This window comes from Fusarium subglutinans (genome assembly GCF_013396075.1).
Source record: "Fusarium subglutinans strain NRRL 66333 chromosome Unknown NRRL66333_c0000008, whole genome shotgun sequence".
NCBI lineage: Eukaryota > Fungi > Ascomycota > Sordariomycetes > Hypocreales > Nectriaceae > Fusarium > Fusarium subglutinans.
Genome location: NW_023502071.1, coordinates 55,266 through 67,714, shown reverse-complemented (window position 1 = coordinate 67,714; position 12,449 = coordinate 55,266). Strand labels below are relative to the sequence as shown.

General features: G+C 49.0%; 3 protein-coding genes across 3 annotated transcripts; 2 read left to right on the top strand and 1 right to left on the bottom strand.

Annotated features, from left to right (window-relative positions):
- Positions 1–2,343: 2,343 nt before the first annotated feature.
- FSUBG_1465 (cytochrome P450 monooxygenase oxidoreductase) lies at positions 2,344–3,534 on the top strand (the record flags this gene model as incomplete). The annotated part of the gene is made up of 1 exon (XM_036679134.1): positions 2,344–3,534. The coding sequence occupies one exon, from the start codon at positions 2,344–2,346 to the stop codon at positions 3,532–3,534; it is 1,191 nt and encodes a 396-aa protein (XP_036542939.1).
- Positions 3,535–6,354: 2,820 nt separating this feature from the next.
- On the top strand, positions 6,355–7,966 carry FSUBG_1464 (flavin-containing protein; the record flags this gene model as incomplete). The annotated part of the gene is made up of 4 exons (XM_036679133.1): positions 6,355–6,491; positions 6,542–7,130; positions 7,181–7,555; positions 7,604–7,966. The coding sequence occupies 4 exons, from the start codon at positions 6,355–6,357 to the stop codon at positions 7,964–7,966; spliced, it is 1,464 nt and encodes a 487-aa protein (XP_036542938.1).
- Positions 7,967–8,449: 483 nt separating this feature from the next.
- On the bottom strand, positions 8,450–11,517 carry FSUBG_1463 (chitin synthase; the record flags this gene model as incomplete). The annotated part of the gene is made up of 3 exons (XM_036679132.1): positions 8,450–8,587; positions 8,640–11,354; positions 11,434–11,517. 3 exons carry the CDS (start codon positions 11,515–11,517, stop codon positions 8,450–8,452), a joined length of 2,937 nt encoding a protein of 978 aa, XP_036542937.1.
- Positions 11,518–12,449: the final 932 nt, after the last annotated feature.

Genomic DNA, 12,449 nt, shown 5'->3' with positions numbered 1-12,449 from the left:
CTAACGGCAGATCTCCAAGTGACGCGTTGAACCCAGCAAAGATGTTCCAAAACTTGTTCCATGTCAAGTGTTTTGCTCACTTCCTTGCGGTTTCTAGTGGGTTTCTACTCACTTACGTAGTTAGGAAGGAGAGCAACATGGCGTCGATAGCTAGATCGAGATGTTCATTGCAGGGTAAGAGTTGACGATGATCACGGTGAGGCTCATCTCGCTTACACTATCCGTGCCTGAGCTTATCGTTGGCCATTAGACGTGTTGTTGTCGAAGAGGTTCAGGGTAGTTTTGAGTGATGTTCTCAATATTTCTTTCTTCCATTGACTGCTTGTGCTCTGAAGTAAGAATATCCCGAGTGATATTTATGGCAAGTGAAGCGCGCCTTAGAAATGCATAAAAGCTAGAACTGCTTTAACAGTCGTGCTCAGGGCCCATAAAGTCATCTCAAGGTGCTGAAAAAAGGAAGTAGAAAGTTTTGAATGAAAGGCAAGAAGTCCAATGGTATATACAACAAATTTCAACTCATATCCCTGAGAGGTCGTTGGTGCAGCATGACATATCTTTCCATCGTTTCATAACATACGATTCTTTCAGTGCTCTCGTACGATTACATCGTTGACCTTGTCTCGTGAGAAGACGATATTACCAAGTTGAAGATGATCCGTGCCTTGTTGACAATTCTTAAGCCAGAACGAGCAACTATTCGAGAGCATCTCGCAACTTGAACGATTCTGATGTCACTTATCCTTAGAAAACGAATGATTCTGAACTCATTTCCCATTGTTACTCATACGATATACTCTATGTCAATCTGCTCATGTGTAGAGGTTTATGGCTCGCTGTTTGAGTATTAAAAACCACATTCCCGCGGGAATGCTAAAGTCACGATAGTCAATTTTACTCACCATTGTCACTCGTTTTCTTACCCAAAAGGCCCTGCCTTGATAGCGCCGCGCTTCATCATGAAATCTTGAATGAAGAAGAGCAAGATCAAGCGGGAAAATCTCATTTCGCCTGGGCCTGCCCTGAACCTCCGTGGGGAGAATCAAGCGGCGACCCCATACACGAGCCATCGGTTGATCTTACCACGAAATATTTCTCGTGATGGAGTTTTGAGTGTACTATTTTCTGGAGTCGGGGACCAGGCCTAGATCTATCATCTTGGGTTAGCTCAACGATACGACCCAAACACGCTTAGCCATGCCCTGCCGTACCCCGGACTTGCCGGCACAGACCAGCTCCAGCTCTTTACAACTCTCGCCTAAACTTGCTTCTCCTCGAGAAACAATCTCTCTCTAGTTGAAGACTAGGCGGGCCGTTATCGATTTTCTGCGGTCATGTATCAGCAATTGCAATCAATCGGTCTCCGCCGTATCCGTTTTGATTATTGACAAGAAAGCGTTGCAGCGATTGAGGATGTTGTTACGAAATCGCTGTGTCCGTATGACCATTCAGGCGGTCACTGCTCCGGCATTTGAATTCCATCAGGAACAAGCAATGCAGACATCAATGTTTCGTCACCTCCGATCATGTGCTCGGGTGCATTTAGACCGAATTCTGTTTCAGCCTTGTCCAGGACTTCTGGAGATTCGAGAAAGCAGCAACTTGAACCGAAATGCCAAAAATAATCAATCTCGAAGCTCCGATAAGGAACTGCCGGTTTCTAGAAATTCATGATCTTCAACACGAAGACCTTACTCCGTGTCTGGGCATTCTGCAGGTCCGGAACGGTCTAATTGCAACATCACCAAGACACGGAGGTTGGTTTGCTTTGGCGTGGGGGAACACAATACCTACACCTCGCCGTAGCGTAGACAGCAGCGAGACCCCTAATCGAGAAGTTAATGCGCAGACTAACACTAACTAAGAGGCCGTCATCTATGACTCTTGGAGGGCCTAATTGAGGCCGGACATGGCTTGTCAAAGGGGGTGAATGTTGCTAGCCGGGCCCCAAAGATAGCCTGTCCGATCATGTGACCGGTCGCCAACACCGGAACAGAGGGCCACCTGATTGCGAGCAACAACTCAGTCTATCGAGACGAGACGGCGTCAGGTATCAGGTGGCAAGGGGGTGCTTTCAATGTTGGCGATAGAGTATGGACACGCCCTGATTAGCTTCAGATGTGCCAGATGCACCAGATGCAAAGGAAGTATTTAGAAGACGTCTAGATCCAACTTCAATCGAATTATTATCATCATCAACAAACACTACTCTACCATTCTAACCAACAAGACTTTTATATAAGACTTCGAGTCCTTATCTCCTGTCTTCACATCTTCACTCTTATCTTCATCAAGATATCCAACTCTTCCTCCTCCTCTTCTCTCTCACACACAATCACATTCACAATGGCCCAGTCATTCTTGAAACGATACTTTGGCCTCGGCGGCTCTGCTACTCCCGCTGCCAGCCCTGTCACTGAGAAGAGCGCCGTTCGTGCCCTTCCCGCTTCATGGTACACCTCAGTCGAGATGTACGAGCTTGAGAAGCGCGCCATCTTCTCCAAGAAGTGGCTCCTTACCACTCACCAGGCCAGAGTCCCCAACGCTGGTGACTGGCTGAAGTATGAGATGGCCAACTTCGAGTTTGTCATTGTTCGCGACGAGGATGGCAACATCAACGCTTTCCACAATATCACCCGCTTCGGTACCTTCCCCATCGTCGCTCCCGAGCAGGGTGACCACGGTGATGCCAGCACTGGCTTTGACCAGAAGCAGAATGGCCTTCTCCCCATCCACGTCAAGGTTGATGCTCGTGGCTTCATCTGGATCAACATGGACGGCGCTAAGACCCCTGAGGTCGCCTGGGAGGATGACTTCGACAACCTTGACACACATGAGCGCTTCTCTTACTACAACTTTGAGGACTACCAGTTCGATCACGTCTGGCAGATGGAGGGCGACTACAACTGGAAGATCCTTGCCGACAACTACAACGAGTGCTACCACTGCAAGGTCGCTCACCCTGATATCCCCACCATCGCCGACCTCAACTCTTACTGGGTCGAGACACAGAAGTCTTACATCCAGCACTTTGGTGCCCAGCGACAGGACCAGATTGACCGCGGATTCCGCATCGCTGTCACATATTACCTCCCCAATGCCTCCACCAACATCTCTCCTCACTTCTTCATGATCCAGCGCTTCGTTCCTCTCAGCCCCTCCCGCTCCATCATGCGATACGAGTTCTTCCGCAACAAGAACTCCAGCGACGAGGACTTCAACCTCATCACTGAGCTCTACAAGCGTGTCATGTCTGAGGATAAGTACCTCTGCGCCAACGCCCAGAAGAACGTCAACGCTGGTGTCTTCATCAACGGTGAGATGCACCCCGAGATGGAGCAAGGTCCTCTCTTCTTCCAGCAGAGCATCCGAGAGCAGCTCCAGAACCACCACAAGAAGGAGCAAGAGGCTGGCCACGAGATCTGGCCCGCTCAGCAGGAGGCTCCCCAGACCACCATCAGCACCAAGGCTACAAGCTCTGCCAACTACTCATCGGGCAATGACATCCGGCCAGCGCACAAGGCCATTGTTGTTTAGACACGGGAACGGCTTACAGATTGATTTGGATTGCATGGGTGGATTTACAAGATAAAAGCGAGTTTTGCTCTTTTACACAAGATTGCATTGTTTATTCATGACAGATTATGACCCAGCAGATGCTTAATTAGCTATACTATTGCATCCTGCCACATTTCTTAGATAGAAATCAAGACCTTTACTTTACAAACCCTTCTTTGACCACTGTGAGATGATCTGAACAAACAAGCGGTGAATGCTCGGTCAAGAGATAACAAACTTCGGCGATCTCGCCTCCCACCATGATAAGGCCTTCACACCACAAGGTGAGGCTGAAGCCGGACCGGGATACCGTGATAAGCCGGCAACTGATCGACAAAGACCGTGCTTGCAGCTGCACGCCCCGGACAAGAAAGTCCTGGGGCAGCTCGGTAGTGATATCAGCGAAAGCTTAATCGAGATTTCCAGTTGGAGACGAGATAACCCCTCACAAGAACCAGATAGACCAATCAGTCTACACCCTTCAGCTGCACACCGTCTTGTTTCGTGTTGGAATGCTTGTGTGTAGCGCTAGCGATGCAGCACTTGTCGGGGGGTTGCCTTCCATAGACAGTTGCTGTGCCTGATTTACCGTAGCATGTTAAGAATGCACACCACTAGCTTGTGCTGCCAACAAAGAATGCGCTGGTAATGCCTATAGCATTGTTACGTCGTCCTCCAGCCTTTCCACGTCACCAATCGCGACGAATTGGTGGGAGGCTTTTGACTATTGAACATTCCGCCAGCCATGGCCGAACATTGATGGCTCGGTAGCTTTGACAGTAGGAGATTGCCGTCGGTTATGGTTGGTCACAAATCGAGATTGAGGTCAATGCAAAGGGCACCTTATATCGGCACGCGTAATCGTATTGCTGCGGTTGGGGGGGAATTAATTCTAATCCTCCTTGATCCCATGATCTACACTGCTACAGTCCGAATGTTAAAATTACAGCCACGATTGACTTCGGAAACTCTTGTCTATGTTGGAGCAAGGCGCAATTGGCCATTTTGCCTGACTAGACATTTTTCGTGAGCTTACAGCTTCCTCTGCACCGTATCACTTCAGTGACACAATTTCCATCTCAAGGAACCATGATGGAGTTCTTACATACAGACACCGATACAATGGAGGAGGGGTTCAGTAGTTGAGCCTACACTTGAAGGTCTTGCCACAGAACCTTAAATATGGAGGGCGAACGAGACTATCGGACCGGCCAGGGAGGCTGCAAAGGTCACAAGGCCTGGCCACCTAATGCCCGCCTCAAACCAGCGTCCTTGAAATTGAAAGCCATCACCCTTGGAGTCGGAACTTTGATGAAAATACGGCAGTTGGCAAGGGAGCGCCGGTTCTAAAATTTGCGATACCGGAACCAAGCTGATGTGTCCGACGAGAAGGGTGTCTGAGAAGTAAGGTTTAGGTGAAATACCGTTTTGTTGAAGGGCCTAGGAACTCTTATGACCCTCTTGGCCCCGAGAGCTGATGATTAAGTCTGGAGGTCGCAAGGCGATGCTTTTGATATCAGCCTTAATGAAGCAGTACTATGGCGCACGAGGCCTAATATAACAAGGCCTTGACATCAAAACCCTTGTTACACAGTCTGCGAAACTTCGAGGCAGTATGTATCATAGCCGTTGATTGGCCCAACTGAGGTCTCGGTCCCATTGCCAACGTATCATTCGTTACTACAGAGTATGGGTTTTCTGGTCCTATATGCCGCACTGATAAGATACTGGTTGATATATGTATCTTTTAGATAGTAAGGCCATGGTGATTAGCCATGAAAGCATTACACAACACGGCACGAGGCCATAGCACTATTGCACCTGCGATGACGCTGGGAACATCCCGTAAGATACTGATCCTGGTGCCACACAATTTTTGCGCATACGGCTCGACTACATAGTATTTTAGTATATCAGTGAATTTTCCTATGAGAGATTCTGCTAACATCCTACGACGCTTGTCATGCTTTAGAAAGCTCTCCAGTTTGCTTCGCTAGAGTTCAAGACAGATTGCCCGAAGGCCATCAACTATCATGGAGTGCTTCAAGCCGATGCGCCTCACATAGGCAAGAGATCTCCATTAAAATATAACCACATTGTTAATTCATGACTGGCAGTGAAGGTTGACTGTCCAGGACGATGTAGGCCCAAGACAGCAACGTAACAGGAAATCTGAAGGTTCGTGATGCCATTTCGTTTAAAGCCGAGTCCTCCTCAAGATCACAAGGTACAATCACTTACAGCAGATGCTGCTAGGACATAATGACTCTTATGAGTTGCAGAATGGTCTAAAACGTGATTCGTGCCAACTGAGGGTCGTTTGTTGGCGTGCTATCGACCTCCGATCACGCAAGAGGCGACAGCTTACCACTCGAGTCATCATTATAGCCACAGATTCTATACATGCCAAATCTGTCTTGATGATGATGTCTAAAGCTTAGCCCATCAGAAATGAATCATTGGGATCCATTCGATAGCGACAAGTATTACTGGTCCTCCAATACATATTGGCGTCGATAAGATTGGCATGGCAACACAAGATATTGATCTGAGAACTTCCCCGCTCCTCAGTCGTAACGGAATCATGAGGAACACAGGAGCTCTTGCGTGCTACAATGTCGTGCATGAACGCAATCACCGTGCATCTGGCGCAATATCTCAACCCGATTTCGGACATAACTGCCCCGAGTCTTCCTCAGTGTCGACTGCGTTTACCTATATCAGTCGCATAGCCTCTCTTCGTTACATTTTCCAATTCATCTGTGTTCCACATCTCTCTTGAGCTTCATCGTTTCACAAATGCCTCATAAAATTCGCCGTGTCGCTGTAGTTGGAGCTGGTCCGGCAGGTGCCATTGCAACTGATGCGCTTGTCAAAGAGGGAGCGTTCGATACCATCCGGGTGTTCGATCGCAGGCCTGCTGTTGGGGGAACTTGGTAAGACAAATTCTCTTTTTTGAAAGGAAGTGCATCTCACGGTCTCATAGGATTCATACGCCACATCTGCCACCAGGGATCCCTTCCTTGGAGAGGCTAGTTAACGGAGAGGCTGACAATGAAGCCACTATTCCTGAGAATATACCAGCTGTTACAACAATCTCTGAAGCGGTAAACAGCCATCAACATCGATTCTCGGACACCCCAATCCATGAGAATCTACACAGCAACATTGCGCCTGATATCATGAGTTACACTCAAGAGCCCTTTCCCAAGAAGCTCTCACAGAAGACTCTAGATGAGTACGGACCAGACTCACTGTTTCGACATCACTCTGTTGTCCGTGAATACATAGAGGGTATATTCTCTCGCGGTGGTCATGACAAGTTGCTTGAACTGGAGACGACAGTGGAGAGAGTCGAGAAAGAGAATGGAGAGTGGGTTGTAACTCTTCGAAAAGTACTGAAAGGCCGAAATTACTGGTGGAGAGAGACATTCGACGCTGTGGTCGTGGCATCAGGCCATTACAACGTCCCTTGGTTTCCAGAGGTCGAAGGGCTGTTGGAATTCGATAAGAGGTTTCCTGGCGCGATCAGTCACAGCAAGCACTTCAGAGAAGGGTCCAAATATAAAGGAAAGGTAAGCACAATATCCGATGTCTTGTATCGGTCCAACGCTGACGATGGAAGCGAGTTGTTGTGGTTGGAGCTTCAGTCTCCTCCATCGAGATCATTCATGAGATCCTGGATGTCGTGGATGGACAGGTCTACGCCTCCATAAGAGACCAGCCCATCCCAGCCTTTGGGTGGGTTCCTTTCGAGCATCCCAAGATCGCTATCAAGCCAGCCATTCAACGATTCGATCCAGAGACTGGCCGTGTGCACTTCACCGACGGTTCATACCTTGACAACATAGATCATATCATTTACGGGACTGGTTATACCTTCAGCTTCCCTTTCATTCCCGCGGTTCAGAAGCGTGTCAAGAATGCGTATCGTCGACTTCCTGGTGTATATCAACATACGTGGAATATTGAAGATCCAACACTGACCTTCGTCGGAATGGTAGGTCTTCTAACTTCTAACTGCTTCTTAAATGACTGACTCTGGCAGCTCGGAGGAGGTTTCACATTTCGAGCATATGAGTGGCAAAGCGTAGCCATCGCTCGTTTTCTTGCCGGTCGTGCAAAGGCACTGCCCTCTATCCCGGAGCAAGTGGAATGGGAGCGACAACGTCTGAGCGAGAAGAGAGGAGGGAAGGATTATTACTCTATTGCGCCTGACTACGAAGGCTTCTTCGAGTACCTGAGTGATATTGCTGGAGAGCCTGCTGAAGGGACATCTGGACGTAAGTTGCCAGCATTTGATCCGCAGTGGTTGACTATCTGGAGTGACATGGTGGCGCCGAGGTTGGAGAGCTGGAGACGAAAGAGAAAAGAGGCTGAGAGAAAGCTGGAACTGAAGCCCAAGTTGTAGATATTGGGTTATACGAATCTTGAAGATGGGAGTGGTGGTCCTATCAAGAGGTTTGACTAGAAGCTGACTCTCTTCGCGACGATACATGATAGTCTACAAAACCGACCGCGAATATACTTTCAGCAAGAACTGGCCCAATAGTGGAAACATATCAAGTAGAAAGGTAGTGAAGTTCGGGATGTTTCACAAACCCAGGGATGTTCATGTTGGTCTCGGGACTTCATCTTCGGCGTCAAGTATTTGCGCGCATGTATTACGATCATGAATACAAAAATATGGATTAGATTAAGAATCCGAAAGCAATCTACCTCTGATATGCAACGCCGATAAGTAATAGTCGTTGCATGCCACTATTAACTCAAACCTATCCCAAACCGAAACAAAGACTCTTAGAAAAGAAGCATCACGCCGGAATTTTCTCCTATAACCCCAAGATTATGTAGTTCATTAACACATTTCACACGACAAAACGTTCTCCCCCGTTTATCGTCTCGCAAAGCAACACATGATGCCGGTTCGTCCAATAAACCAGAGGAAGCCGAAGAAGCGTACAATAGACAGCACAGCTGTCGAGTAAAGAAGAACACGGAAATATGTAGGCGTGCGGACCTCTGAAGCTTTCTAAGCGGAGCATTAGTATGTTGTAAAGGACAGGAGAGAGTAAGTGACTTACCGAGACGCCCAGAGTGATAAAGTCGTCCGTTGTGACGACGACGATGAGAACAATGTTGCAGAGAAGCCAGAGAATAACAAGACCAGTTCGGAAAGACTTGTACGAATCTTCAACGTCCTTCTTTTCGGGCTTTTCTTCCGCCATTTCGCTCATGGGTGCGAGAGCTCGCCAGACGACCTTCTCGAACTTGCTGTCGATATCCTCCTGTTCCTGCTCAATTTCTTCAACCACGGCTTCCTTACCCTTCTCGTCCTTGACAATCATGGCTGAAGGCAGAGCTTCGGCAGTATCAGAGCCCTTTGTTCCCCACGACACATCGTGCCAGTTGTTGAAGGCGTAGACCATCAGAATGTTGATATAAGTTGACATGAGGACGAGATACTGAGGGAATGAGTGGAACATGTGCCACGGGTCGAGGTAGAGGAAGGAAGCGATGTAGTTGAGACCGTAGATGGTGAAGAGGGCGATGATGATCAGACCCGCGACTCCAGTATCGCCCCCGAAGAAACTATCGAAGAAGGCTTTACCAGACGAGAAGGAGATCTGATCCTCAATGGGCGTTCCAGTGAAAGCTCGGTACACGAGATAACCGGTCAAAACGAGAAGATACAGCTGGATGAGACCGAAGACCATGAATGAGAGGACGTAAGTGTATTGTGCGCCCTTAGGCCTGTTTCCGAGAGCGAGGACGAATTGGAGGACGAGGAAGGCGATGTATATATATTTGATCAGGACATTGACAATCGGCGTGGCTGTATCGCCAAATGGCCAACCATGGTATCCGGAGAGAACCTGGGGCGTTCCGACAAGCTTCATGATGATGGTGGTGGTGAGGTAGAAGGACGCGAGTGAAAACCAGGAGAATGTGACATTGACCAAGTTATACACGAACTGGATGTGCAAGAAAAAGAGACGAATGAGGTTGTGGCCTGATCCGTACATTCGACCAAAGTGCATGAGGGAATAGAGCGACATGGCAAAAGATCCGTTGAGCCATCGACGTCGCTGGCCGATAAACTCAGCAGCGCCTTCGGGAACATCAGTCTCGCCCTTGGAGGCCTTGATGTAGCTGAGATGCCACTTTTGACTGGCCTTTGCGACTAACTCGAAGCAGAGAATTCGATCCTCGGCAAGGAACATGTTCTTTTTGAAGATGTTCATGCCGTCAATACCCTTCTTGCCCAATGACTTGGAGAGCGTGTGGTCGCCGTGAAAGTACTGCTCCAGAGGTCTGCCCATGATAGCGCGGAAGCGATACGCAGAGAAAGCACCAGGTAAAACACTAACGTATCCAAAGGCACTTTCGAGCGGTTTATCGAGGACATTGGAGATCTTGTACTCAAAATTCTGCACCGCGACGAGCGGATTGAGAAGCATCTTTCCGCCCTTGCCAAGCATAACATGGATCTCTCCACAGGCGCCGCCGAGATCACGGTCGTTGTAGAAGCCTTCCCAGAGGGACAACAGGGCGCGCGGGCCGGGCTTGGTTCCGGCATCAATGAGAATGGCGACCTCCGGGTTAAGAATGCGGCCAAAGGCATTGAAGAGCCAGCGATGCGAGTTGATCTTCTTGCTGTTCTTCTGCTTGAGACAGAAGATAAATTGTACGGGGGGCAGATTGCGATGAGGCTTGTCGGGATCGGGACGAACGAGCTGCTGATCGGGCGTTACGGAGACTTGACTGGTGTACTCGAAAATATGGGCGACGGTTTCTTTGCCGTTGACGTCCTTTTTGAGAACGCCATCTTGATAGATACCAACCGTCGCGAGGACGTCGAAAACGTTCTTGTCGACCTTGTCGAGACCGTCAAAGACGAGACAAACGACGATCTTCTGCCACGCGGGGCCGCCCTTGTTCCAGAACTTGGAGCGCTTGAGGTTCACAATGTCCCGAATGTTCTGCATCGTTCCATGGAGGGTACGCGCAAGTAGCACCTTGTCCTCGTTGTAATAGGTGATGGCGATGAGCAGCTCTGTATGACGGTTGTACATCTTGGGCCGGAGGTTAAAGCCGTTTCGCAGGGTGAAATCGTTGGGGTCGCATGTAGCAGCTGTGTAGCGCATCTTTGTGAACTCCTCCTCCATGCTTCCGGGGCCGTTTCGGTATCGCGGCTCAACGGCGTTTTTGATCGCGCTGGGCACGGGGTAGTCGATGCTGAGAACGGAGCCCTGGACGAGCTTGACCTTGCGGGTCTTTGAGCGACCGAGACCACCTACGAGCTGGTTCTGCTGCTGTCGCATCATCCAGCTCTCGTCGACATCGAATTCCTGGTACGTTGAGTCGGGGCGCCCGTGGGCAAAGTCTGGAACCGAGAGAGCCTCGCCATTCTGGCCCCAATCTTGCATCGTAGGCGCGCGGTGCATGACCGAGAGTCGAGACTCTGCCAAACGTGAAGCTTCGACATCGTACTCGGGCTCTGGGTATTCGTAGCCGGGAGATCCAGGCATTCGACCGTGCTGATCAGCAGGATAATGACCAAAACCACCAGGTCCATAGCTGTTGTGACCAAAACTGTGGCCATCGAAGCTGTTCTGGCCTAGGCTGCCATGGTACGAACTGTGTAGGAGATCGCGGCTCGACTCGTTCTGCTCGGGGACGGGTCGTTGTGCGCCCAGAGTCGGAGGGGGAGACAATTGATCGTAGTCTGGTTCGTAAGGATTGCTCACAGGAGAAACTCGAGCGGCGGCTGTTTCGTCAGATTCGCGAAAGTGGTACTGCAGAGAAAGCGCAAGATTAGAATCGCTGTGTAATTGCATACGTAGGTTGGGTTCACTGTTGAGAGAGCTAACTTACAGCTTGGCCAGCCGGTAAATCTTGCATTTCCCGTGGCGCATCATAGTCTGGGCCGTTGCCTTGGCCTGGCGGATTAAGACCCATGATTACACTCTTGTTTCTCTGCCCTCAGTCCAAAAAATACTCCAAAAAATAACTGAGCAAGTGAGAGTTATTATGTGCGACGATATCCGTGGTCTTCTTTCTCTTTTTACAACAAAAGACAATCCCCAGATAAATTTGCCGATTATGACATGCGATAAGATGAGCTCGCTATCGGAAGTGCCGGGCAGTGATGCAATGCGGCGCCTAAAACGGGAATTAAACGAGGGACGGTAAGAAGAAAAAATAAATTGGTATTACGATGGACGGAGTAAACCCTCTTTTGGTCAAGATATGATGCCGACTTTTGTTATGCGATACAAAAAAACGAGAGGATATTCTGTGATAGACACGAAAAAGGAAGCGAAGGGAGAAGAAAGAAGGGGAAAAATCAGGTGAAAAAAACTGGACAGAGCTTGCTAGAGGGGGTCGGTACAGTACAGTACAGGGCAAGGACACAGGTCAACTTGCTTTGTGAAGCTTAGAAAAACACAGTGAGAGAAGGGAAGGGAAAAGAACATGGATATCATCCTTGTTAGGCCTAGAGAGAGAGATCGACCTCCGCCGCGTAACTAGTGTCTCCATATTATGCCAGCTTTTGCAGAATTGGTTGGTTGATGTTTGTGGTCTGTGACGTAGAGTCTCTCATCATGCTAATCCTGTCAGCCAAAAAGTCAGAAGAGACGAGAGGGCGATGCTATTTTTGGGAGCGTGACAGATGGGCACAAGCCTCGTATACACGCAATTTTCTCTGCTGCGTCCACCCATTATCATGAGGGGGGCAATAACGTACATGCAATCCCGTGCTATTTCTGATTTCCATTTTCTTCAAAGAAAAAAGTCTTTCAGAGGCATCCATGTTTTGATCGTGGCTTACTCTCGATTTAACGGGCCGTTACGTCAAAAAGAAAACAAAGCGCCTTTTTTTAATTTTA